This window comes from Talpa occidentalis, unplaced genomic scaffold (assembly GCF_014898055.3).
Source record: "Talpa occidentalis isolate TD23 unplaced genomic scaffold, MPIMG_talOcc4v2.1 talOcc4.17, whole genome shotgun sequence".
In the NCBI taxonomy this organism is placed as follows: domain Eukaryota; kingdom Metazoa; phylum Chordata; class Mammalia; order Eulipotyphla; family Talpidae; genus Talpa; species Talpa occidentalis.
In genome coordinates, this window is record NW_023601754.1 from 41,620,053 (window position 1) to 41,644,144 (window position 24,092).

Genomic DNA, 24,092 nt, shown 5'->3' on the forward strand with positions numbered 1-24,092 from the left:
TTTTGTGGCTATGTAATATCCCATGTTTTGCACACACCGTATCTTTTTGATCCATTCATCCATTGAAGGAAATTTAGGCTGCTTCCATGTCCTAGCTATTGTAAACAATACTGCTCTGAATATTGTAAAACATGCAATGGGGGGTTTGTTGATGGTTTTATATCCTGTGTGTTTTTTTTAAAGATTTATTTATTTTTGCATACAAGAACTGGGGTTCAAGCCAGAGGTGTGGAGAGTGAGAGGATTCACCAGAGACAGAGTGGGGAGCAGAAGAGGCAGACTGACTGAAATACACTGCTGAGGGGAGCAGAGGGAGAGACAGGAAAGGCCTGCTGCGCCATGTGGGTAGCTCCCTGGCCGGCCGATTGAATTCATGCTGCAGAGGCTGCAGATAGCTTCACAGTGCTGTGCTTAACCCCTTGTGCCACCAGGGAGGCCCCTTTTAAGTTTTTAAGGTATATTTGGGTTGCTTTCCTTAACGATTTCACCAGTTTACCGTGTGCTTTTCTAAGCACTGGGGACACAGCTAGGAACAACACAGGTAAAAACTTTGCTTTCTTGATTGGCTTCTGGTGAGGGCTATAATAAATATTTAACGAGGTGACATGTATTAAAGAGAAAAACCAGGGAAGGGGGACAGGGAAAGCAAAGAAGATTGTGAGTTTAAATCGGGTAGTCAGGGAAGGCCTCACCCAGTGGGTGACATTTGAGCCAAGAGCTGAAGGAGGTGAGGGACGGAGCTCTTAGAATACCAAGTAAAGAGCGTTCCAGGCAGAGAGAACAACCAGTACAAAGGCCAGTGACCAGCAGGCCTCTGAGTCTCAGTGTCTCCATCTGTGAAGACAGATGTTATTTCTCAGAGAAATAAGCAAAGAAGCCAACGGGCAGAGAGTGAGGGGAAAAGTGGGAGGACATAACATCTGGGAGGTTGGCAGAGCCAGATCACATAGGGTATGGTGAGTCACAGTGAAGACAGGCTTTGTGTTGAATGGGATGAGAACCATGGATGGCTCTGAGCAGAGAAGAACGTGAGCTGACTTAGTGAAAATACTCTTATTTCTGGCTTTTCATTCAACACTCCCAGCCTCACAAGCAAGTTATCACCCAGTAGAGGGCAAACATTCAGACTTTGGATTGGATAGGCCTGAGAAACTTAAATATGTGCTCTTGGACTGGCTGCTTTGCCTTTTGTGCCTCCACTCTCTTGACTGCCCAATGGGGCTGATGATTATCCTAGCTCACAAGATTTAGGTTATGAAGGAGTCAATATAACATTGACCCCTGTGCAAAGCAAGTGCACACATGCCAATGCTGTGGTAAATAAATAAAAGTCCCCATAGCAACCCTTTTTACAGATGAGGAAACTCAAGCTTAGTGATGACAAGTTGGCTGGTGGGAGAGATCATCCCAGAAGTGCACTGTAGCAGAATTGGAAACCAAAGGGTAAGGTCCTGGGTTTGTCCCACATCTGACCTCACATTGGCCTTTCAACAAATCCTGGGTCTTAATTTCTCTATAAAACTGCTTGGGTCTGGTGGCACTGGACACGCATTTTTCTGAAACAATAAAATCGTATTATGTACACTCACTTTATAGATGAGAAAACTGAGCCTGGAGCTGGTGTAGGAGGACGGGAACTTAAGTTACTCGCTCAAGGTAACCCATAGGAGGTGACAGAGACGGGTCTCGAACCCATGAACCCAAGTCTGCGCTCTTTCCAAGTCTTTAAAAGTGCGCTCCGATCCCGCCAGAGTAGTGGGCGCGCTGCTCGTCTCATCACCAGGGATTTCAGGGAGGCTGAAGTGGTCACTGGGGGGCGTAAGGAGGCTGTGTTGGTAGCGAGGGTCTAAGGAGCGGAACCCACTGGATGGCGACAAGGTCCCCAGCGTCCCAAACCCAGTGCCCGCGCGCTCCAGGCGCTGGGCGTCCACCCCCTCCCCAGTAGGTGGGCGGGCCGGTCTAGGTCCGCCTTCTTACGTCACGTCCGGCGGGGCGGGGCTTCGGGGCTTTCCCGGGAGGAGGGAGTATCGGTTAACCCCTGCGTGGCCAGGCGGGCCGGCGCTCCGCGGCCGGAACTCCCGGGGCTCCCCAGCCACACCCCTCGCAGGATTTAAAGGGGCAGGAGGGGCTGGGTCGGCCGAAGCCCTAACCTCGGGAGCGGGCATGAGGCGCTGCCCGTGCCGGGGGAGCTTGAGCGAGGCGGAGGACGGGGAGCTGCCCGAGGCGGCCCTCATGGGACTGGAGGCACCGCGAGGGGGGCGGCGGCGGCAACCTGGGCAACAGCGACCTGGGCCCGGCGCCGGGGGCCCGGCGGGGCCGGCCGAGGGGGGCGGGCCCGGCGCCGGGACCGAGGAGCCCAGCCTCCCCTCCGAGCCGGAGGGGACCGGCCCCGGGCCTGAGCCGCGGACAGACGGACAGGCTGAGCCTGAAGCAGCTGGCCTCGGGACAGAGGCGGAGCGGCCCAGCGGGGAGACGGAGCCAGGCAGGTCCAGCCTCCCGGCACGTCCAGAGGAGAGCGGCCGCTGCCCCGAGCTGGAGGCAGCCGGGCCCTGCACGGAGGCTGAGACAGATGGCTTTGGGACTGATCCCCACAGGTCCGACCTCCAGGCTCAGTCAGAGACGGACAGTCTCCGGATACAGCCCGGGCTGGACGGGCCCTGTACAGGACTAGAAATACGTGGGTCACAGACCCAGCCAGAGGCGGGCGAGCCCTGGGCTGATAACCTCTGGACCCACCAGAACAGGTCCAGCCTGCGGACCCAGCCCGAGGAGTCCTGTCCCTCAACAGAGCCAAGCGCCGATGGCTCCTGGGAAGAACTGTGCACTGATGGCTCCAGGACACAACAGGATTTGGAAACTGCCTGGAAACAGCCTGATGCTGATGGTTTCACTACACAAGATTCTGATGGCTCCTGGACACAGCCTGATGCTGATGGTTTCCCAACACAAGAAGATTCTGATGATTCTTGGACACAGCCTGGCGATGATGGTTCCCAGACACCAGATATTCATGGACCCCAGACGGAGCTTGGGACAGACTGCGTTTTGGGGGAGCCTAACCAAGATGGCCCATTAGTGGAACCAGAACCTGGGGAGGCGGTGACTCACCTGTACTCTCATCTGCAGAGTAGCTCCCTGACCCCTGTGCCCCGTCTCATCATCACTCCTGAAACCCCTGAGCCTGAGGCTCAGCCAGTGGTACCCCATTCCAGGGTTGATGGGGGCAGTGGCGGCTTCTCCTCTGCCTCCTCTTTCGACGAGTCTGAGGATGACGTGGTGGCCGGGGGCGGAGGTGCCAGCGACCCCGAGGACAGGTCTGGGGTGAGTGGGACCCATCCTGCTTTTGAGCCATATCCCCCCAGATGCCGAATCCCTCTGCCTTTACTTTGAGAAGTTATCTAGCACCCCCAGCAATTTCATCTCCAGCCACTTCTTCTATTCACCAACCTTCTCCCTCTGGCAGGTGGGTTATTAACCCACCCTAAGTACACTTCTCCTAATTCTCCTCTCCTCCTGATCCACTGCCTCCAGTCCTGAGGTATAAACTAGCCAGTACTTGATGTCTGGGTGGTGCCCAGGAACCCTTGAAATTGTGTGATCGTGTGAGTCTGTGTGTGTACACACACATTTTTTGCAGCGAGAGTCTATGTCTTCTGTCAGATCCTCGGGAAAGTCTGTGACCCCAAAATCCAAAGCACACTGGTATAGTAGGGCAGAAATGTGCACTTTCTATACCAGATTTCTTAGTCTGGGGCCTGTGACTGCCTTCAGGGGTCATGAACCTCCACCACCACATTCACTTTATAGGGAGTGAGTCCACCAGTTTTATTAGATTTCCAAAAAGTTTCGTGAACCCAAAACACCAAGAGACCACCCCCACCCCCACCCCTGCCTCCAGCCTAGCTAGAGACTCTCCTGTCTCTCTGTTGTTCCCCAGCTCATGGCAGGTGCGAGGGGGGGGGCGGGGGGGGCAAGGAGGGGAGGGTGGCCTGCATACTTTTGTTTATAGCTTCCACCCTCACCCTCAGCTTGGGTGCGGTTCTCCCCTGGTGAATCAGGAGGCCGGCTGGGCAGGTTCAGGGAGGGAAGATCATCTTGGAGGCAGGTGTGAAACAGGGGAACCTCACATGGGTGGGTCTGTTTGCTGGGTCTCCCATTGTCCTAGGGCCCCTGGCTGGGAGTCTGCCTTGAACACCCCCCCACCTCCACCTGCCTCCCTTAGGAACATGTTCATACATGTGGCCACAGATGTGATACAGACCAGCCTCAACTTGCCTGTGCCTGAGTCAAGGAGCTGACCCCTGGCACTTTCTATTGCTGCTGATTCCTCTGCTGTCTTCTTACCTCCTGGGCATCACAGAACAGCTGAGCTGCCAAGTGGATGGAAATAATAAAAATAATAATAGCAATAGTAGTAATAATGGCAGCTAGTACACACTCATGACCAGTGTGTGCTAAGCTCCTTGCTGATATGAACTCATTTCATCTTCACAACAGTCCTATGCAGTAGATACTAGTAGTGTTCCCATTTCTCTGTGAGAACACGGAGGCACAGAAGGGTCAAGACACTAGTCCAAGGTTACACACCTTGGAAGACACTGAGCCGAGATTCACACCCTTGCTGAATACCAAACACTTTTCTATGAACTTTCTCTGTGGCTTTGGCTGCCTTTGGGGGTCATGAACCTTGAGCACCCTTTCATCCCATTCATTTTTGTGGAGAATGAACCCAGAAAGGATTCTTGAAATCTTTATAACAGCACTGGGAGATTGGGATTGTTATTATCTCCGTTTGACAGATGAGGACACTGAGGCATAAAGGGGTGAGGTCACTTGCTTAGGGCTGTCCAGGTCTGGGGAGCATCAGGATTCGAACTCAGTTCCAACTGAGTTCAAAACCCAGTCAATTTAACCTCTGGGGTGTGCATCCAACTCTAGCTTGCTTTCCTCCCAGGACTCCCTGTCTATGTTTTTCTCTTCTCCTTCCAGAACTGCCCCCATGACCCAGCTCTGACCAGACACTTTTCCTGCTCCAGTGCCTTCCATAGCTCCCCAGGGTCTGCCTGATAGTGATCAGGAGGCCATTCCTAGGTTCAGAGCTTCCTGTCTTCAGGCACCCTCCCATGTTCAGCCTCCCATCTCCCCTGCTGACCTGCTCTGTGCAGAGAAGCCTGTACACACTGTTCTCCAACACCCAGCCGCCTCCACTGTGGAGGGTGCCGCCTCCACTGTGCTGCTACCACAGCTGCCTCCACACATAGCTTTTGCCACTGCCCAGGGTGCCCTGGCTTCCTTCTCGCTTTGCCTTCCATCTGACTTCAGCTGGGGCTTGTAAGATACTTGGCTCCTTTCTTCCTGCCCTCTCTGCTCTCCCTCTCATCTCCATCCTGTCTTCCTGATCAGACAGCAGACAGTCCCTGGACCTCAAGTCCCTGTGTCCAACCCAAGTTGACTTTGATGGGGGCATGGCAGGGAACAAGGTGCTGACCTCATGAGCTCCCAGGCCAGTGGAGGGGATAGGCCCATCCCCAGGCAGAGACAACTCAGAGGCCCTCAGGGTTGATGGAAGGAAGCCCAGATGATTGTGGGAATCCGAGGAAGTGACTGGCCAGGCTGGGGGATTCAGAGAGGGCTTCCTGCGGGAGGCGTCATGGGTGCGTTGAGACCACCATGAAGCCATTTGAAAAGCCCAGATTAAAGATCTAAGAAGCCCAGATCTAAGAAAAAAGAGAGAAGATACAAAATCTGCTTATGATTTAAAAAAGATCAATTTCAACTAGCCTCTTCAGAGCTAAGCAACATTTTTTTGAGCATCTATTTAATAGTCAGACCAGGTGCAAGGGACATGGTCATAATCATGACACCCACAGTCCCTGCCCTCATTTGTTTGTATCCAGCAAGGCTGTAGCAGATAAGCCCAGGGCAGTGGGGTCAGACCAGAGATGGAACCCCAGCAATGTGCTGTGTGATTTAGGCAAGTGGCTTCACCCCTCTGAGCCTGTTTTCCTCCTCGTGACACAGTCAATAATTCTCCTGGGGCTATGTTTTTAGAATTAAGTAGTTTATGGCACACTGAGTCTTTGTTATTGTGCCTGGAATGTTCCAGGTGCTTAGTAAACAGGAACCTTTATTAATCACCTCCACCCCATGCTGACAGCTGGATCAGGGAGGGAATAGGCCTTTTTGAATCTGGTCGTCCCCCACCCTGACTCTGCTTGACCTTCTCACTGTCTGTTAGATGTTTGCCAGATAGCTAGGGTAGGAGAGAACGTGACCTTGATCCTGGGGCTAGGGATAGGCAGCGGGCCTGAGACACACAGCTTCCTTCTTGGGAGATGACCTGTACTTGCTCAGAGCCTGTGTATACTTGGAGCAGAGAATGTATTCATGTATTCAAGTGTATGTGCATGTGTGGGGGCACGTAAATTGGACACTAACCAGGTCTCAAGAAGCACTTGGTTGAGTCAACATGATACAATGAAATCCTTGTTTTCTCTTTGCTTCTGTTTTTCTGTTGGGTTCTGTCCCCCATCCCCCGATTTCCTACCTACCCACTCCGGTCTTTCTGGACTATTTTTTCCTTTCTCTGCCTTTAGTTTATATCTGTGTCTCCCTGTGGGTCTTTCTCCTTTAGTAACTCTGTGTCTGTCTTTATTAGTCAGTATAGGTCAGGATTTGCTGTAGTAACACAACCCCCATACTTGGAGACTTGGAACAACAAAGACTTGTTCTGTTCATTCTTCATGTTGACCTTGTGTCAGTGTTGGATGAAGGTCTCTACTCCATGCTGTCCAAACTCAAGGCCTAGACTGAGGAAGCTTCCATTTCTCTTTTCACTTAATTTCACTTAATATGTTTTCTACTTAATTATAATTCTTTTTTAAAAAAAGATTTATTTATTTATGCATGCAAGAGCTGGCGTACAGGCCAGAGATGCGGGGGGTGACAGGATTCACCAGAGACAGAGTGGGGAACAGAACAGACAGACTGACTGAAATACACTGCTGAGGGGAGCAGCAGGCGAGACAGGAGAGGTCTGCTGCGCCATCTGGGTTGCTCCCTGGCAGGCTTGGAATCGAACTCATGCTGCAGAGGCTGTGGATTGCTGAGTAGTGCGGTGCTTAACCCCTTGTGCCACCAGGGAGGCCCACTTAATTATAATTCTTAATACAAACAAACACACACACACACACCCTCCCACATGGGGAGTCAGGCTCAGGTTTTAAGGGTTTCACCCAAAAGGGATCCTTCTCTCATATTTCATTGGCAGAGCAAGTCAGTAACCCAAGTTCAAGAGGTTGGGACGTTCCTGGAAGGGGGAAGCATTGGGACTGTTAGGTGAGCAGCTCTCATGACTGCGGGGTTCTCTGTCATTGCCTTGGTCTCTGTTTGTGTCAGTGCTTTGTCTTCTGTCTTTGTTTCTGTCCGGTTCAGCTCCACCCATCAACTCCTGCCTCTGCCATTTTCTCTGGGAGGTCTGGCTTGGTTTAGGGACAGAGATGAGGCTTTCAAGCTCTTGGGGTGTGTGTGTAGGTTAGGGATTGAAGGGAGATTTGGGGTTACTTGTTACTACCACCAAACCTGACCTAGTCTTACTCATTTGAGAAGGACAGAGAGATACAGGCAAGAAAGTGATGAAGGAGACGAAGAGAAATGGACAAGAGACTCTTCCCACCTTAGCTGAGGCCTTTGTGGGGATCTTGTAATTGCTGAAGTACTTGGACTTTGCTCATTCCAACAAGAGGTCAATCACCCCAGGAAACTCCCTGGTCCTGGAGAGCCCCACATCCTCCTTGGTTCCCTCTCATGGCAGTACCCTCATTCCCCTCCCTCCTGCCCTCAATCCTGACCGCATCCTGCTTTGTCCTCACAGAACAAATCATGGAAGAAACTGAAGACAGTTCTGAAGTACTCACCCTTTGTGGTCTCCTTCCGCAAACACTACCCTTGGGTCCAGCTCTCTGGACATGCCGGTAAGAGCAAGGGACTTGTAGGGCTGGGCGGGGCTGCTCTGTGTAGTTTAGTTTCCCCATCTGTAAAATGGACTCCAGGATAGGCTTCACCTCATGGGGCTTTCTGGGAAGTGTTTATGCCTCTGCTGGGCAATTCATACATCAGGGCTATTCCTTATGATCCTGATGTTTGGGGAGAAAGCCACTCCTGGGGATAGGTGATCCTGGGCTCCAGGGCTAGCTCTACCCTTTATGAGTAGGTGACCCTGGGAAAGTCACTTTCCCTCCCTGGGCCTCCACTTTCTCATCTGTGTTTGGAAATCATTATTCCTGTCCTCTTCCCCTGTCCAGAGCCAGAGCGTAGTAGGTCCTCAATAAGCAACAGCTAGGATGTTTTTCCCCCAGGACTTAGCAGAGTGTCTCTCGCACATGACAGTGTAGTGCCTATTATGTAACATTTTTTGTGTGTGTGAAGGGCTAGATGATAACTCTCTTAGGATTTGTGGGCCTAGCGTCTCTGTTGCAACTTTGCTGTTGCCACAAGAAGGCAGCCATAAACATAAGAACATGTCTGTCTTTCATAAAACTTTATTTACAAAAACAGGCAGTGGGGAGGTTAGAAAAACTGCCTGCAGCAAGACGGGAACTTATCTGCCAGTTTATCCTTAGATCTGAGTCAGGGAAAAGACAAGGCCCCCCTAAAACTGTAAACAAAGGTCTGCCATCTCTATGTGTTCTAGTTAATATTGCTCAGTGTTAAAAAAAAAAAAAATCAAACACCAGAAAACTAAAAATTTAGTGATTTCAGAAAAAACAAACAAATAGTGGAGTAAAACAACCCTTTGATTATACTCATACTCATGGGTTTTGAGTCAGAATTCACATAGGTCCTGGCAGGGATGACCTGTTGCTGCTTCATATCTGGAAACTCAGCGATGACAGCTCAAGGTCTGGGAGCTTTCAGAGAAAGTTTTGGAGAATCATTGACTCACATGGTGATTGATGCTGCTCATTGACTGGGGCTCAGCTGGGACTGCTGCCTGGAAAGCCCAGCCAGGTTTTCCCCACTGTCTGAAAAGGCAGCATTCCTATAAAACCTTTCAAAATGCTGTAAAGCAAAGAAGCAATTATCATTGACTTTTTTTTGGTGGGGGAGTGAGGCCAGAGGTGCAGGGGCTGAGAGGATTCACTAGAGACAGAGTGGGGAGCAGAATAGCCAGATCTGAAATACATTGCTGAGGGGAGCAGCGGGTGAGACAGGAGAGGTCTGCTGTGCCATGTGGGTCATCTCCCTGATGGGGGATCTAACTCAGGCTGTAGTGGTTATAGCACTGAGACTTCACCCCTAGGCCGCCAGGTAGGCCCTTGTCATTAAGTTGGGCAAATTCTTGAGTGTTCCCACACACAAAAACTAACTTACTAACCTATTAAATCATACCGAAAACCACATAAAATTTAAAATTACACATAGTAAAAGCAAGAATGTTATGATAAATACACAGCAGTGTGGGGAAGGAGTTTAGTGGGGTCCCTCTTGCTGCTGAGGGTTTGCGCTGCCTTTATAATGGCTGCTGCAAAACAAATGCAGAATACATTTTTGCCTTTGATTGTAAACAGATACTAATGTAGGTCTTATGAAAAGCGCGAAGTGGTCTATTATGAACTTTTTGAAAAGTGTGGGATACTGCTGTATGTTTTCCCTGTAACTGCTTGGGCTTCCTCATAGTATGGTGGCTTCACAGTAGTTAGATTTCTTATGTGACAACTCAGGACCGTAAATGCAAGGGTCTCTGTCAACAAAGTGGAAAGTGCATCTCCTTTTATGACTCAAACTGAAGTCACAGAGTGTCACTTAGGCCATAAGCTTTTTCCAGATTCATGGGAGAAAAATGAATTCAAGATTTCACTTCTTGATGGGGATTGGCGAAATTCTTGAAGAACATGTGGAATGTGAGCTATTGGTGCAGCCATCTTTGGACACTATAATCTGAAAATACAATTTGCCTCAATAAGAATTTGTGATTTTAATGTATACTAACTACATGGTCCAGGAAATGCCAGATCTGTAAATTAACTTAAGTACACTCCTGGGGTTATTATTAGCACTCTGGGACTCGAGGCAGAAGCAAATGCAAATCTGCTGTGGAGCATCTTGCTCTCCTCTCAGATCTCACAAAATTCCCACCACTGATTGTGAGCTCACAATCCAAAGTTTCAAAACAAATGAGGACCCAATCGACTGTGAATATAACTTTAAACAGAAGGCCCTTGCCCCAGTACCCCAGCCAAATTTCAAGAGTCGCAGGAAGGGAGTGAAAGCATCATGTGTAGAGGGTCAGGGAGATGATGGTGGCCGGCATCTGCTGCATACAGGGAGAGGGAGGATTCTCTCTCTGATATCTCTGCCCCTCTCATTGATTCTGCTGCCCATAGGGAACTTCCAGGCAGGAGAGGATGGTCGGATTCTAAAGCGCTTCTGTCAGTGTGAGCAACGCAGTCTGGAGCAGCTAATGAATGACATTCTGCGACCTTTTGTGCCAACCTACTATGGCGTGGTGCAGCGGGATGGCCAGGCCTTCAACCAGATGGAAGATCTCCTGGCAGACTTCGAGGGCCCCTCTATCATGGATTGCAAGATGGGCAGCAGGTAGGGTCAGGCAGCCATGGGGCAGGAGTAGAGACATGAGGGTGGGCATTCTGGATGATAGTGTCTAGTCAGTCTCCAATGTAGTCATGCCAGCGGGTTTTCCCACTGGGGTGTGTGGATTCCCTGTGTTCTGTATTCTCATCAGCACTTGCTCTTGCCTGTTACTATTTTTACTATAGTGCATGTCTCATCATGATTTTAATTTATGTTCCTCTGATGACCAAAGAAATTGAGCATGTTCTATGTGGCTTGGCCATATGGAAATCATCTTTCAAAAAGTGTAGAAATTTTGCCCACTTTTCTATTGGGTTGTTTTTTTTTTTAAGATTTATGCATGCAAGAGCTGGGGTGCAGGCCAGAGATGCGGGGGGCAGGGGTGTGTGTGTGAGGGAGGATTCACCAGAGACAGAATGGGGAATAGAACAGGTAGATCTATTGAAATACACTGCTGAGGGGAGCAGCAGGTGAGACAGGAGAGATCTACTGTGCTATGTGGGTCACCTCCCTGGCTGGGGATCGAACTTGTGCTGCAGTGGCTGCAGATAGCTTCATAGTGCTACATCTTAACCCCTTGTGCCACCAGGGAGGGCCCTGTCTTTTTCTTTTTGACTGGTATTTCTTTACATATTCTAGGTACAACTCCTTTGTTGGAGATACACACATTAACACACACACACACACACACACAGGCCCCACAACTCCCATTTCATGGTCTTAATAATGTCCTTTGATAAACAGAAGTACTTTGAACTTTGTCCAGTTGGACTTTTTTTTTTCACCACAGTGAGTTGTTTTGTGTTTAAGAAATCTTTGCCTATTTTGAGGTCATGAAGATCTTTCCATGAGCTACATTGTTTTAATTTTCATATTTACAGCTGTGATCCACCTGTAATTATTTTTTTATCTGTGGTGTGAACTAGGGATCAAAGTTCATTTTTTTCCAGAAGGATATTCCTATTGACCTGGCCCCATGTGTTGAAAAGACTTCCCTTTCCCTCACTGAACCACGGGCCTTCTTTGTCCCATGTTGAGTCAATGTACATACGAGTGTCTGTCTGTGGACTCTGTTCTGGGCTCTCAGTCACTTTGCTTATTCTTTGCCACACTGTGGCTTTATGTCTGCCTTAATATCAGGGAGGATAAGTCAGTTTTATCCTTCATAATTTCCTTTGTTGTGCTCTCTGGGTCCCAGGACCTACCTGGAAGAGGAGCTGGTGAAGGCACGAGAACGGCCCCGGCCCCGGAAAGACATGTATGAGAAGATGGTAGCTGTGGACCCGGGGGCCCCCACCCCCGAGGAGCATGCCCAGGGTGCGGTCACCAAGCCCCGCTACATGCAGTGGAGAGAGACCATGAGCTCGACTTCCACCCTGGGCTTCCGGATCGAAGGCATCAAGGTGAGGCCAGGGGCTGCTGGCCTGGCGCTGGCTCCAGAGCATTGGGAGCCGGTTCTGAGCAAGGGCTCCCAGGGAACGTGGGGTCTGGGAAAGCTAGAAAGAAGCAGGTGTGCTCAGAGACCTGAAGGCCACAGAGGACCACAGGACAGGGTCAGGGAAGGTCCCCTTCTCTCTCGCCCCCACATCCAGAGGAGACCAAGTTTTGTTTATCTGGTGGCCTGAGTGTCTCTCTAGTCCATCTCCTCCCCCGATCTAGGCCCCATCCTCTTCTGGTCCCATCTTCTGCGCCAGCCTCCCTGGGCTCAGTGTCCTGGGCTCACCCTTCTTGGGCACCCTCCAGCAGCTGCAGGGATCTTCTCCCCCTTATGGAAGAAAGATTTTCCATTTGCTTCTTTTTTCTTCTAAGTCAAAGCTGTTTGAATAGGTATTCACACAGTTCAGGAGCCAAATATGATCACAAAAGGGTGTAATAGGGGAAAAAATTCCCTCTCCCAACCCTGCTGTCCTTCCCATTTCGTCCCTTCACACCCACCTGTTCATGGGGAACCACTTTACTAGTTTCTTATTTCTTCCTCAAATACAGTCAAATGCAATTGCACATCTTAAGTTTTCCTTCCTCTCTTACACAAAGGTAGCATAGTATGCATAATCATTGATATTTTGCTTTTTCAATTAACAGGGTATTCATGTATTATTTCTTAGAGCCCCTCTCTCCCTCCGTCCCTATCCAGGTGTATAATATTTCTTTGTGGATATACCACGGTGCCCTACAGATGGCCACCCGGGTGTCCCATTTCTTGGCATTACAAACAAAATCATTTTGTACATAAGACATTTTATGAATAGGAAGGTTTAGCTGTAGACTAGATTCCCAGTAGCAGGACTGTCGGTCAAAGGTTAAATTAAATGCACTGGGAATTTTGCTAGAGATTGCCTCACTCCTGACATAGGGGTGTATGATTGTGTACCCCACCAGCAGCATCTGAGCGTGCCTGTGTCCTCAGCCTCATCTGAGTTACAAATCTGTCATTCTCCTGTTCAAAATCCTTCCATGGTTCCCTAGTACCCTCAAGAAAAGTCCCCTGGCCTAGAGGGCCCTCCAGGATCTAGCCTCTCCTCTCACCCTGCTCTCCTTGTCTACCTTCATCTCCTTGAAAGGGCCCCGCCCTTTTCTGCCACAGGGCCTCTGCACATGCTGTTCCCTCTGCTGGGACTGCTTTTCTCCTACTGGTCCCCCTCATTGACTCCCAGTCATTTTCCTGACTCTTCAAATTTTGCTTCTTCCAGAAAGCCCTCCTTGATTTCCATCCTATTATCGTGGGGTCCTCTCCCAAAAGCTCCTGATACCCTTCATTATTTGTATCTGTCTCCCTCCTCTGACTGTTCGTTACCTTCGTGCTCGTACTGCCCACATGGCACCAGGCACAGCATGGCAGATGACTCACGTGGCTTCTCTGTACTCCTCTCAGAAACAAAAAAAATAACGTAAGTCTCATTTATTGCATGCTTACTACATGCGAGGCACTGTGCCATGCATCCTCACTCCCAGGCCCCTCTAGTCCTTGTGCCAGCTTTAGGAAGGAGATACCATCACAATTCCCATTTTCCAGATGAGGAAACAGGCTCAGGCAGGTGAAGTGACCTGCTTAAGATTGCCCAGCCAGGAAGTAGCAGAGTCATGATTAAAAACCAGATCCATTCCCCTCCAAAGCCCACTTGGCTAGACTTGAAGGGTAGGAGTTCAAGGTCAGGCTTGGAAGAACCTATTTGTTACCCAGGAGGGTAACTTGGAGCTGGGTAGATGGGCTGGCTTCCTCTGAACAGCAAACAGGTGTGGAGGTAGGCAGGTGGCTCTGGGGGTGCCTAAGGCTCCTTGGCGTGGGGTGGGTGGGAAAAGACATGCCATAACCCCTGCCCCTTTAAACTGCAGAAAGCTGATGGAACCTGCAACACCAACTTTAAGAAGACACAGGAACTGGAGCAGGTGACAAAGGTGTTGGAGGACTTTGTGGACGGGAACCATGAGATCCTGGTGAGCAGGACACCCACGGCCCCAAATGTAGCAACTTCAGAGCACTGCTGACATTGCGCAGCGTGTGGGTGTGTGGTCCTCTGCGTTGGGCTGAGGTTGGCTGATAGGGGAGGCTGGCATTGCTCACATGTCTGGTCAGCTGGGGCTGGCTCATGGTCTTGCTCTGTGAGTTGGTCACATGTCTCCATGACCCAGCCGGCTCGCCTGGGCTTGTTCTCACCCTGGAAGCTGGGGGCCAAGAGAACAAGTGAAAAGGCAAAGCCCCTTGATGGCCACCCTTGAATGGTCACATTATTTTGCCATGGCGCGTTGGCCAAAGCAAATCGCAGAGCCTAACTGAGATTAAAGGGAAACAAACAGTCCATCTCTGGTGGGAATTGCTGCCAGGAATTACGGGTGTTCAAGTAATCTCCCGCAGACACCCTTGTCTGGCACACCCTGACCCTGCTGCATCCAGCTCCCCCTCCCCCCTGCTCTTTCCCCTGTGCCTCCCCTTATTCCCTCCTGCACACAGCTTTAGAGATCTGGGCAAGGGCAGAGGTCAGAGTGGGGAGGAACCACCAGGTCCCTGTGCTAACCAAGAACCTCCCTCCCACCTCAGAGAAAGTACGTGGCCCGGCTGGAAGGACTCCGTGACACCCTGGAGAATTCCCCCTTCTTCAAGACTCACGAGGTGCGAGCCCCACCTACCCTGAGAGCAAAGGGGTGTGTGTGTGTGTGTGTGTGTGTGCGTGTGCGTGTGTGTGTGCGTGTGTGTGCGTGCGCACGCACATACACACTGTCTCAATGGCACTAAGGAGAAAGCACTGACAGACTTACAGGCCAAAGCTGTAAAATACAGGCCCCACCTTTGTGGGTTTGCTTATTTAGGGTTTTAGGGAGGTGGGCTAGTTAGCATTTGAGCTGGGTGGCCTGGGCCCTGGGCTGGCTGCTCTGTGACCTTGTGACTTACCCTCTGGCACCTGGGTTTCTGCCTGTCAGAGAAGGGACAAAGTCCCTTCCTTCTAAGGCTGCTGAGGTGGGAGAGGTGCCCTTGGTGAGTGAGTGCACTTCAGAGCATGGAACTCTGGGCTCTTACAGTTGCTTTAGAATTATTTGCAATTCATCTTAGCTGCATGTCCTCACTGCCCCACCCGCAACCCCTTCCATAGCCTACTCTCCTTGGGAAGTTCCTCTCTCTAAGGCTGTCTCAGAAAGTCCCAGAAAGTCCTATGGCAGCCAGTGTCCTCTCCCTCCTCCCCCCAAGCTCTTCCCCCTCCACTTTTTCCTGACATCACCCACTTCTAAGGAGCACAGCTCTGGGTAGGAATCTGGGGCTGGTGGCAGCTCTGCAGGCCTCTCTCCTGTGGGATGGGGGGAGAGTGGCACCTGCTCCTGGGCATGGGAAAGGTGATGTGGATTCAGAGCGACAGTCCGGCCTATAGTCAACCCTTCGTGTGTGCAGCTGTCCCTGTCATCACACCCACTGCCTTGGGGCCTTCAAATCACAGAGGAGGCCTGGGGCCCGCAGTCCTCTGGCCTAGTGCTTGGTTTCACCTGCCTGGTGACTGGAGATTCTAAAAACCGAGTTGCCAACATTTCAACCATAAGACTCGATACCAGCATCGGGACTTCTAGTTTCCCTAGGCAAATGGGGGAGACATGGCAGCCCTGGGCAGCCTGCCATATGCCAACAGCTGTTCAGAGCAGGGCGGTGGCCACCTCTTCTGCCAGGCACCTGCTCACCTGCACCGTCATCTGGTTTCTCTGGAAGCAGTAGGGTTTGACGCCAGCTAGAAAAAGGGGCCCGCATTCCTGGAATTGGACTGGAGGAAGCTACTATCTCTAGTTCAAAAACAAAACGAAACACAACACAGCGTCTGCTGAAGGAGCACTGTGCCTTGGCAGTGCGTGCCAAAGACCCCGGGAGTTCAGGGCTGTTACCATCACCCCTATTCCACGGATGAGGAGACTGAGGCCCGGAGAAAGGAAGCCTCTTGCCTGGGGTCACAAGCAGGAATCCGCTGGGGCTCAGTAGCCACTGTTCTTTCCACGGAGAGGGATTATCTATTTCATTAGTCCTACTAGGCTCTCTCGACCTGTTCAGGATACCGCAGACATTAAGGCTTAAAAGAGGGAACAGTTGACATTTGGTTTCTATTTATGGTGCATTTGTTACGTTCCAGCAGCTGTTCTAAGTGCCTTATGTGGATTAATCCAAACATCCTATTGAAGTAAATGGTGCTATTACTCCATCATTCCTGCTTTGTGTAGAAGAAGTAGAGGCCCAGAGAGGTGAAGTCACCTGCCCAAGGCCACACAGCCAATAAGCAGCAGAGCCCTGGTTGGAATGCAGGCAGCCTGGATCCCTAGTTCTGCAGTCAAGCATCCTGCTCAGCTGCCCCCCAGGGAGGAGGTCTCGGCCAAGGCCTGCTTGACTCCCTAACCATGCTACTCTCCCCCTGCAGGTGGTAGGCAGCTCCCTCCTCTTTGTGCACGACCACACCGGCCTGGCCAAGGTCTGGATGATCGACTTTGGCAAGACCGTGGCCCTGCCTGGCCACCAGACGCTCAGCCACCGGCTGCCCTGGGCTGAGGGCAACCGCGAGGACGGCTACCTCTGGGGCCTGGACAACATGATCCGTCTGCTGCACGGGCTCGCCCATAGCTGACCCTCTTGCCCGGCGATAGCCTTATTTATTAGGTGGGGCCTTTCTGGCTGGGGAAGCCCCGAGTTTGCTGGGGCCTGAGGTTAGTGGGGGGAAGCTGACCTCTCAGGTGGGAGAAGTGTGACCAGTGTGGAAGATCTGAAGGGCCTTGGGGGCCAGGTAGCACCTGGCCCTTTCATGATACAGGGGTTGTAAGGACTGAAGAGGGGTCACCGGGTCATCTGGAAGGATTCTGCATGGCCCCCTGGAGGCCACAGCTTAACCTCATCCTGAAGTCACAATTCAGAGGCTGCCTGTCACTGTATGAATGACTTTAGTCACTGCCCCCAAGGCCAGTGACTGGGTCTGTCCACCTCTGCTGCCTAGGACTGCACAGCCTGCATGAACCAAGCTGGAGTGTCTTGTCCACCTAGGAGGGTTCTGCCCTATCTCTTCATCTGAGAGTCTCTGGAGTGCTAAGGACATGGGCCCTGAGAAAGGTGTGACACCTTGGAGTGGCCTGCTGGTGCTGCCCTGGGGCTGGGCAGGATACATCTCTCCTTTGTCCTGCCCTCCCCGAGGCCTGCACGGTCCCCCCTGCACCTGGGGAAACTCTGCTGACCTGCAGACCAAAACCACAGCCACAGCTGAGCATCCGAGGCAATGCTGTGATCTGACAACCTCGTCCCTCAGCCAGCAGCCTCGGAACTTCCTCCTTCCGCCTCCTACTCCTGGGACTTTTTGATCTCTTTCTTCCCAGCTAACTTTAGTGGCAGGAAGGGCTTTCCAAGGCCAGGAAGCTGGTGTCCTCATGGGGATCGGCTGCCTTCCTCAGCAGCACCCTCATCCCACCCGACCCGTGCTGTGAAAATCGACCAGCTTAGGTCAGAGGCACAGGGGGGCTGCTGGCTGTGAATCCGGGCTCGCCCAGGTACAAACCAAAGACCCTAAGCACCCTGAGGTGTGGGCGACACCCCCATCTTCATCTGTACCCATAACTGGCTTCCTGGCCCATCAGGGTGGGCTTGGAGACAGGCACCTCACTCTTCCCTAAGTTGAAGCTCTAATGCTGTCTTCCAGGCCCCAGGAGTCCTTTTCTACTGACCATCTTTATACTTATTTATGTGAGGTCTATGTTGGGGTCAGATAGGGGCATGCTGGGAACAGGAAGCAAGAGTGCCTGCCTTCCACCGTGACCACACCCCAATAAACAGAGCAAAGTCAACTTTATGGAGTTTTTGCTTTTGCATCTGGGGTGTGTAGGCTCAAAGCTCATCACCTGAGCACTAGTGCTGGGTGGGGTGACAGGATAATGACGGGTCTGGGGCAGAGATGCAGGCTTGTGGCAGCTGCCTCCCTCATCCTAGGCTACTGCTCTGGTCCCTGACTCTGTGCTGGACGGTGCAGAGGACATGAATGACCAACACCACTCCAAGTCCCTCCCTTAGCGCCTTCCAGGATTGTGCACCAGACATTGCCAGGGCTGGGCTAGGGGTCCAGGCGGGGGTGGGGGATGCCGGTGGAGCGTCAGGGCCAGAATGGGACTCAATCCGCTTCTCATTAGTACTACATTGTACAAGTCTGTTTAAATAAGTCCCTTTTTGAACAATGGGAACAAAGCCACAACCCAGACACAGCTGCTCCTCCCGTCAGTGGAGACAACAGTAGTCCATGACACTAATCATCTCTACACGCACCCCCCCCCACCATGTAGGTACTAAATGCCTATTTTGAATCCTGACCCTGTCACTTGCCCACCATGTGACCTTAGTCACTGCATGTCCCCAGCCTGTCTCTTCATCTGTCAAATGGGATCTGGTTCCTCCCTTAGAGATGCAAGATATGGCAGATGAGTTAATAAGTGGAAAGGCATGACACACACCTCTCAGGTGCATTCACTTTCTGTTTTGAGGGAGAGAATACAGGTGTGGGAGGCGCCCGGTGTGGGGTTGTGGGAATCTCCAGGAAGTTATAATGCCCCAAAAGAAAAGTTAGGACTCTCCTCAGCAGAGGGCTCCAGGGGGGACCTGGGAGGCCAGATGGCTGGCAGGCAGAAAGCAGGAGGAAGGCTATCCTGGGGGAGTAAGGAGTGGTGAAGTGGGGGAAGAGACCAAGAGTTCAGACCTGATTTTAGAGCAGCGACAGCTGCTGGAAGCTTCTCTGGTGGGTAGTGAGACCTAGGCTTGTCTTCTAAATTGTCTTTAATTTGCTTAAATTGGACAGACAATAGCTCCTATTGTAGAATGTGACTTCTCTCCATTTTTAAAGAACCCCATACAAAAAAAATTTTGACCCATAAGTTTCGGGTGTACAACTTTGTGGTTTGCCCGTGTGAACAGAAGTTGCGGGGGTGGGGGCGGGGCGGGCAGGCAGCAGGGTTGCACTGAGGGGGCTCTTGCAGATGTCCAGAGAACACAGTGGTTTCGAAGAGGGTGGTGGCCATGATGGACACGACTTGGGGTCTGAACTACTGGCAGTCTCCTTGCTAGAACCCCAGCCTGACACAGTGGTGCTTAATACAGGGACGTGGGCGGCACAGAGCTGATGCCCTGGTGGAGACGGGCTGGGCTGGGGTGGGGGGCCCTCTGTGAAGAGTCTCTGGTTGGAGGTCCTTTGCGATCCAGCCAAATCTGCAGGCTGCTGAAAAGCACTTTTCAAATGGTGAGAGTCAGGCTATGGCCTGGGCCTGTGGTGTGAGGAGCAGGACCTGGCCGCAGAGGCCAGCCCTCACCCCGCCGGCGGGCACCACATACTCCCGGCCATCAGCAGCCCTGGAAGGCGAGAAGTCTGTCAGCTGTAGGTTGCTATCCCGGACCTGGTCGTAGTCCCACAGCTGGTAGTGCCAGCTCATGCCCTGCTTGGAGAGGAGGTAGGTGGCTCCCAGGGACCCCTCCTCTGGCAGCAATGGTGGCTGGCGGGCTGTGCTGGGCACTGGGTGGAACAGGCCTGGGAGCTCAGGGTCCTCAGCATAGCCAAGGCTTGGCACATCTGGCACACCCAGCAGGACCCCTGGGAGTAGAGGGGGTGGCAGTGAGTGGAGGAGGGGCTGTACTCTGATAGGTGCTGGGGCTAACTACTCCCCCACAACCCTCAGGACAGGCACTGCCTCAACCCCCATTTTACAGAGACATGAGCGGGGGCCGGGGCTGCTGTTGGCTGGGCCGTGGCCCAGGGTGTCTGGCTGCAGCTTCAGGCCATTTTAAATCCTGCCCACCTGCAGCCCATCAGCTTGGGGACGTGGAGAGGAAGCTTTAAACAGAGCAGACACCCTTGCTTGGTGGTCTCCAGGAGACACCTGCCAAAAGAGGGGCCTGCCAGGCCACAGGGAGCAGAGCTGAACCTCCATCCAGGCCACCTGACACACCGGCAGCGGGACGTGACAACGCTGAGCACAGGTACACTTCCAGGGACCCAGGCATGCCAGTCCCTCCTCCTGAGTACTGCGTGTGTTGGCCAATGAGGTGGGTAGTTCTGTCACCCCAACTTTCAGACAGGAAAATGAAGGTCCAGAGTCACAGAACCTGGAAGTAGCCAGACTGGGCCTGGAGCCTGGGCTGTTTGGTCCTATTGTCTGTGCCCCGAGCTTGTTGGTGGAAACCCCGATGGGAAGATTCTAAAGCACCTGCTGCCTGCCAGGCCTGCTGAGTGCAGTGTGGGCGCGAGAGGGCCCAGCTGGTGTCCCTGCCTCCAGAGTGTAGGGCATAGTGACACTGAGGAGGGGAGACGGGGAGAGCCGGATAAGGGCTCAGGGGCGAGGGGGGCAGAACCCACCTGCACACACTGCCCAGTGGGCCTTGTGGCCCCTCCTCTGACACGGCTCATGGTTGAAGTCCTCGTCGTAGCTGGTGCTGAGGTTAAGGCCAAAGCCATGGTGTGGTCCTAGGACTCACCCTCCCCCACCCCTCCCCGCCCCCTCTTGGGTCTAGGATACGGGATGAGCAGGGGATGTCCGGCGACCAGGTGCCATAGGACACGGTCTCTGTTGGGACTGCCCAGGCCGCCGCAGAGCAGCTCGGCATGGCAGCCCAGCACCTCCTGGGCCAGCGTGCCCATGTTGGCTGCTGCAGGGACATGGCAGACACCGGAGAGGGATCACTGTTTGCATGGTGCCCCGAGCTCACAGGGGCGCTGCCTCTAACCCTCACTACAACCATCACCTCATGAGGCATAGAGAGGGAAAGCAGTTTGTCTAAGGCCACACAGCAGGGGTGGCAGAGTACCAGAATCCTCCTGGTAACACTGTTCTGCTGCATGGGGGGAAGGTGCTGGAGAAAAGCTGTGTCCCATGCAGTCTCTCTAGCCTCCTCCCAGCGACGAACACTCAACTCACCTGAGAACATCTCCCCATGGGCCGTGTAGCCTTGCTCCAACGCCACCTGCACGATTCTCTCCAGGGGGACGCCATTGGGGGGCAACAGGAGAGGGCCTGCCATGCACAGCGCCACAAGCCCGCATCTGAGGAAAGAGGGCCAGCCCCTTACTTCCTAATCATGTCTTTCCCAGAAGCACCCTGGCATGGGGAACAGGTGGGATGCCCTGGGGAGTTCCTCCCCCTCTCCCAGGCCTGGTGGGGAGACCTGCTTCCCCTTCATGGGAGGGAGGGTAGCCAAAGGCCAGAGTCTGGGTTGCAAGGCAGGGAATGGAGTGGGGGAGTGGGAAGAGAGGTCACCTGGGCTTCCAGGAGGAGGTGCCAACTTGGAGTTGGAGGCGCTGGCCTGGGTTCACACTTTCTCACTGGCACAGTCTTTTCAACTCTGTTGACTGCACCAGGACCCCAATCTAAGCTCCTCCCACGACCACACAGGTGAACCCACTCCTCCCATGCTGGTCCTCACAAACTCTGGCAAGGACAGAGGCTCAGAAAGCACAGCAGGCAGGGCTGGGCTCCTGGGTCAGGCACATACTGAGGGCCTTCTTGGATGAGGGAGGGCAGGTCGGCACAGAAGAGGATCCACCGCAAGTCACTCCTGAAACTGAATTGGAGCCACAGTGAGGTAACAAAGGAGGGTACGGGGCCTAGAGTCCCCCCTTCAAGGTCTGAGAGCAGGGTTTGAGGGATAATGAGAGGAACACTGGCTGGTCACTCTGAGGCCTGAGGTCTCTCCTGGCTCAGTGTCTGTCACTGACTTCTCCTTCTCCCTTGTTGAGGCACCTCCCCTCCCCAAGCCTCAGTTTCCTCATCTGCTGAGTGAATCATCCTTCTGTCTGCAGCTCCCTGACAGAAGGGGCAAAGCACAGATATGTAAAAGCTTTGCAACTCACAAGAGCCAGAGAGATTTATTTCTTAGAGGAAATTTCTCGAAGGGGTGTCTCTACTGGGATTCTCCCTCCTACCCCCCAAGCCTGTTTTTCTCAGGCTGTTAACCAGGAAGAAAATTCCTTAACTTAGCCTGCAGGAAAACCAGGTGAAGACAGGCTCAAGGCCCAAGAGATGATCTAGATAATGAGTCCCTGCAGGCCTGCCCAGCCCTACCCTTGGGAAGGCTGCTCAGAGTTCTGGTAACCCAAATCCCTACCCTCCCCAGGGCTCAGGAAGGGTAGGGCAATGGCAAGGTCAGAGGAAGGGCAATGTGGGGGGGAGATCCCTGGTGAAAGAGGGTGGAGCTCGCACCCCAGTGCCAGCCGATACACCTCTCTGAGCTTCAGTTTCCTCATCTGGATAATGGGATAATCTCAGTTCTTACCTCAAGGAGTGGCTAAGATTCAATAAATCAACACTCAAAATCACTCAGAACAGAGTGCCTGACGTAAGCTGGGCATGCAATGATGGGGGCTGTTATTTAGCTTATATTTGCCTTGATTCTGGTTGGGGCATTTAGAGCAGATTATATATTTGTCTAGAAAGCTGTAAGTTTCTTCTGAATCTGGACAAGTCGTTTCTACCTCTTGCCCTGTCAGGCAATTGTTAAGCACACAGCTTCAGCGCAGGTCTAACCCCACCCCCTCCCACCTGGGTCCCTGGCTTCCTCCTGTCTAATCACCTCCATTCCCTGCAGGTAGTCTCCCTGCAGCTAGTCTCCCTCTCTGCTTCTGCAGCTCCCCAGTGCCTTCAGGAGAAAGTTCTTTGCTTCCCATACCCTGTGTGATCTGGCTCCTGGCCACATGTCAAACCCCATTTTTGCCACTTCCCCAGTCCCATTAAAATATTTGCAGGTCCTTGAAAAGAACATGTCTTCATTTCACTTTGGCTTCACCCTTTCTTAAAAGAAGGGGGATCTGGCTCACTGGATTAGGTGCCAGTGAGCACAGGACCTTCATTGCTGAAGGTTCAAGGCCACAGAAAGGATCTATGTAGGGAATTTAAGCAGTAGGGCTATTTGACCATGAGGAAATGGGAGACCTCAAGAGGAAATGGTGGAAGTGATCTAGGGACAGGTGGTTAGGTGAGACCCTGGGCAGGACACCCTACCGGTCCTTCTGTAGCTTCAGGAGCCTCTTCACGTCCTCTTTGCAACTGGGGATTCGGCCAGCCTTCTCCAAGGCCTCCTTCAGGAGCCGACTCTTCTCCAGGCCAAAGACATGAGGGGGAGCAGCCCCTAGGACAGGGGCAGGAGGTGGCAGAGGGGGTGGTGGGGGAGTAGGGGCCTGGAGACTGGAGGGAGGGGTTGGAAAAGCTAAGTCTGGGAAATTTGGGTGTTCGGGAGGAGGAATCATGAGACCCTGGGGTGCAGGGGTTTCTGGAGTAGGTTCTAGGGGAGGAGAGGAACAAGGAGAAATCATTTTGGCATCTAGGGCATGGGCAGGAAGGTACCGAATAGAGTGGGAAGGATTCTCCAAAATGAGTTGGTCTGGGGGGATGGAGATCTTGAAAGTTTTAGAGCTGAGTTCCAAATTACGGGGGTAATCAGGACTGAAAGAACCTGGGCTAACACATAGACACAGGGGTCGGGATTGCAGTTGACTCAAGGAGGAATCCGAGTGTTAGCAAGACGGGGTTCTTCAATGCGGAACCAGATTTGTGCTATAAGATCGCATCACCAGGTTCAAGTATAAAGATTAGTAATTTATTATCCGGGGCCACATATGGAATTTTAGGGGCCAATTTGGGAAACGAAGCCTCAGATGGCTTCGTCTTTAGCCCAGGGCTAAACACTGGGTAAAATTCAGGCTTGGTCCAGCCCTCACATCCCAGGCCCGAAGTTCGCAACCTTTGAGCTGACCTTTGAGTCAGAGGTTAGGAGGTCAAAAGGACAACACGCAGGGAAAGTGGCCTAGTTGCGGAGAAAGTTCAGGAGTCTGAGCGCCACAGGAAAAGACTGAGCTGGGGAAGGCGCAGAGATCTCAGGCCGATGGGCGCCGCGACACCCCGGGACGCAGAAGTCAGCAAACCGCGCCTCCCATTCCGCAAAATGGCTGCGGCGGCACCCAACCTTTACCGTCACGTGATAGCAGGGCAACAAGGCCCGCCCCTCATCGATCACGTGATCTTACCGTCGT

At 52.5% G+C, this 24,092-nt stretch overlaps 2 protein-coding genes across 7 annotated transcripts; one reads left to right on the forward strand and one right to left on the reverse strand.

The window, feature by feature from the left end:
* Positions 1-2,085: 2,085 nt before the first annotated feature.
* ITPKC (inositol-trisphosphate 3-kinase C) lies at positions 2,086-18,164 on the forward strand. 2 transcript variants are annotated; one of them, XM_054697185.1, is made up of 7 exons: positions 2,086-3,321; positions 7,874-7,973; positions 10,386-10,599; positions 11,792-11,996; positions 13,927-14,028; positions 14,630-14,701; positions 15,473-16,469. In XM_054697185.1, the coding sequence occupies exons 1-7, from the start codon at positions 2,164-2,166 to the stop codon at positions 15,785-15,787; spliced, it is 2,166 nt and encodes a 721-aa protein (XP_054553160.1). In that variant the 5' UTR covers positions 2,086-2,163; the 3' UTR covers positions 15,788-16,469. The 2 variants fall into 2 exon arrangements, with proteins under 2 accessions (XP_054553160.1, XP_037372496.1); XM_037516599.2 differs by lacking the exon at positions 15,473-16,469 and adding an exon at positions 16,476-18,164 and having other exon boundaries at positions 2,088-3,321.
* ACTMAP (actin maturation protease) lies at positions 13,362-24,031 on the reverse strand. Of its 5 annotated transcripts, none has more exons than XM_054697187.1 (7): positions 23,065-24,031; positions 21,560-21,628; positions 20,986-21,110; positions 20,587-20,716; positions 20,427-20,497; positions 14,156-14,256; positions 13,362-13,458 (listed from the first exon to the last, which is right to left on the reverse strand). In XM_054697187.1, exons 1-7 carry the CDS (start codon positions 23,373-23,375, stop codon positions 13,438-13,440), a joined length of 828 nt encoding a protein of 275 aa, XP_054553162.1. In that variant the 5' UTR covers positions 23,376-24,031; the 3' UTR covers positions 13,362-13,437. The 5 variants fall into 5 exon arrangements, with proteins under 5 accessions (XP_054553162.1, XP_054553161.1, XP_037372497.1 ...); XM_054697186.1 differs by lacking the exons at positions 13,362-13,458; positions 14,156-14,256 and adding an exon at positions 16,706-19,664 and having other exon boundaries at positions 23,065-23,344; positions 23,816-24,031; XM_037516601.2 differs by lacking the exons at positions 13,362-13,458; positions 14,156-14,256 and adding exons at positions 19,583-19,664; positions 19,870-19,966.
* Positions 24,032-24,092: the final 61 nt, after the last annotated feature.

What these genes read in the sequence shown, in the direction of transcription:
- ITPKC (XM_054697185.1), top strand. Translation starts at nt 2,164, where the DNA reads ATGAGGCGCTGCCCGTGCCGGGGGAGCTTGAGCGAGGCGGAGGACGGG. An exon ending in ACCCCGAGGACAGGTCTGGG is followed by an intron (nt 3,322 to 7,873) that starts GTGAGTGGGACC and finishes TTGTCCTCACAG; the next exon opens with AACAAATCATGGAAGAAACT. An exon ending in TCCGGATCGAAGGCATCAAG is followed by an intron (nt 11,997 to 13,926) that starts GTGAGGCCAGGG and finishes TTTAAACTGCAG; the next exon opens with AAAGCTGATGGAACCTGCAA.
- ACTMAP (XM_037516600.2), bottom strand. Translation starts at nt 23,375, where the DNA reads ATGATTTCTCCTTGTTCCTCTCCTCCCCTAGAACCTACTCCAGAAACC. An exon ending in CTGAAGCTACAGAAGGACCG is followed by an intron (nt 21,629 to 23,064) that starts GTAGGGTGTCCT and finishes GCTCCAATTCAG; the next exon opens with TTTCAGGAGTGACTTGCGGT. An exon ending in CCATGGGGAGATGTTCTCAG is followed by an intron (nt 20,717 to 20,985) that starts GTGAGTTGAGTG and finishes ATGTCCCTGCAG; the next exon opens with CAGCCAACATGGGCACGCTG.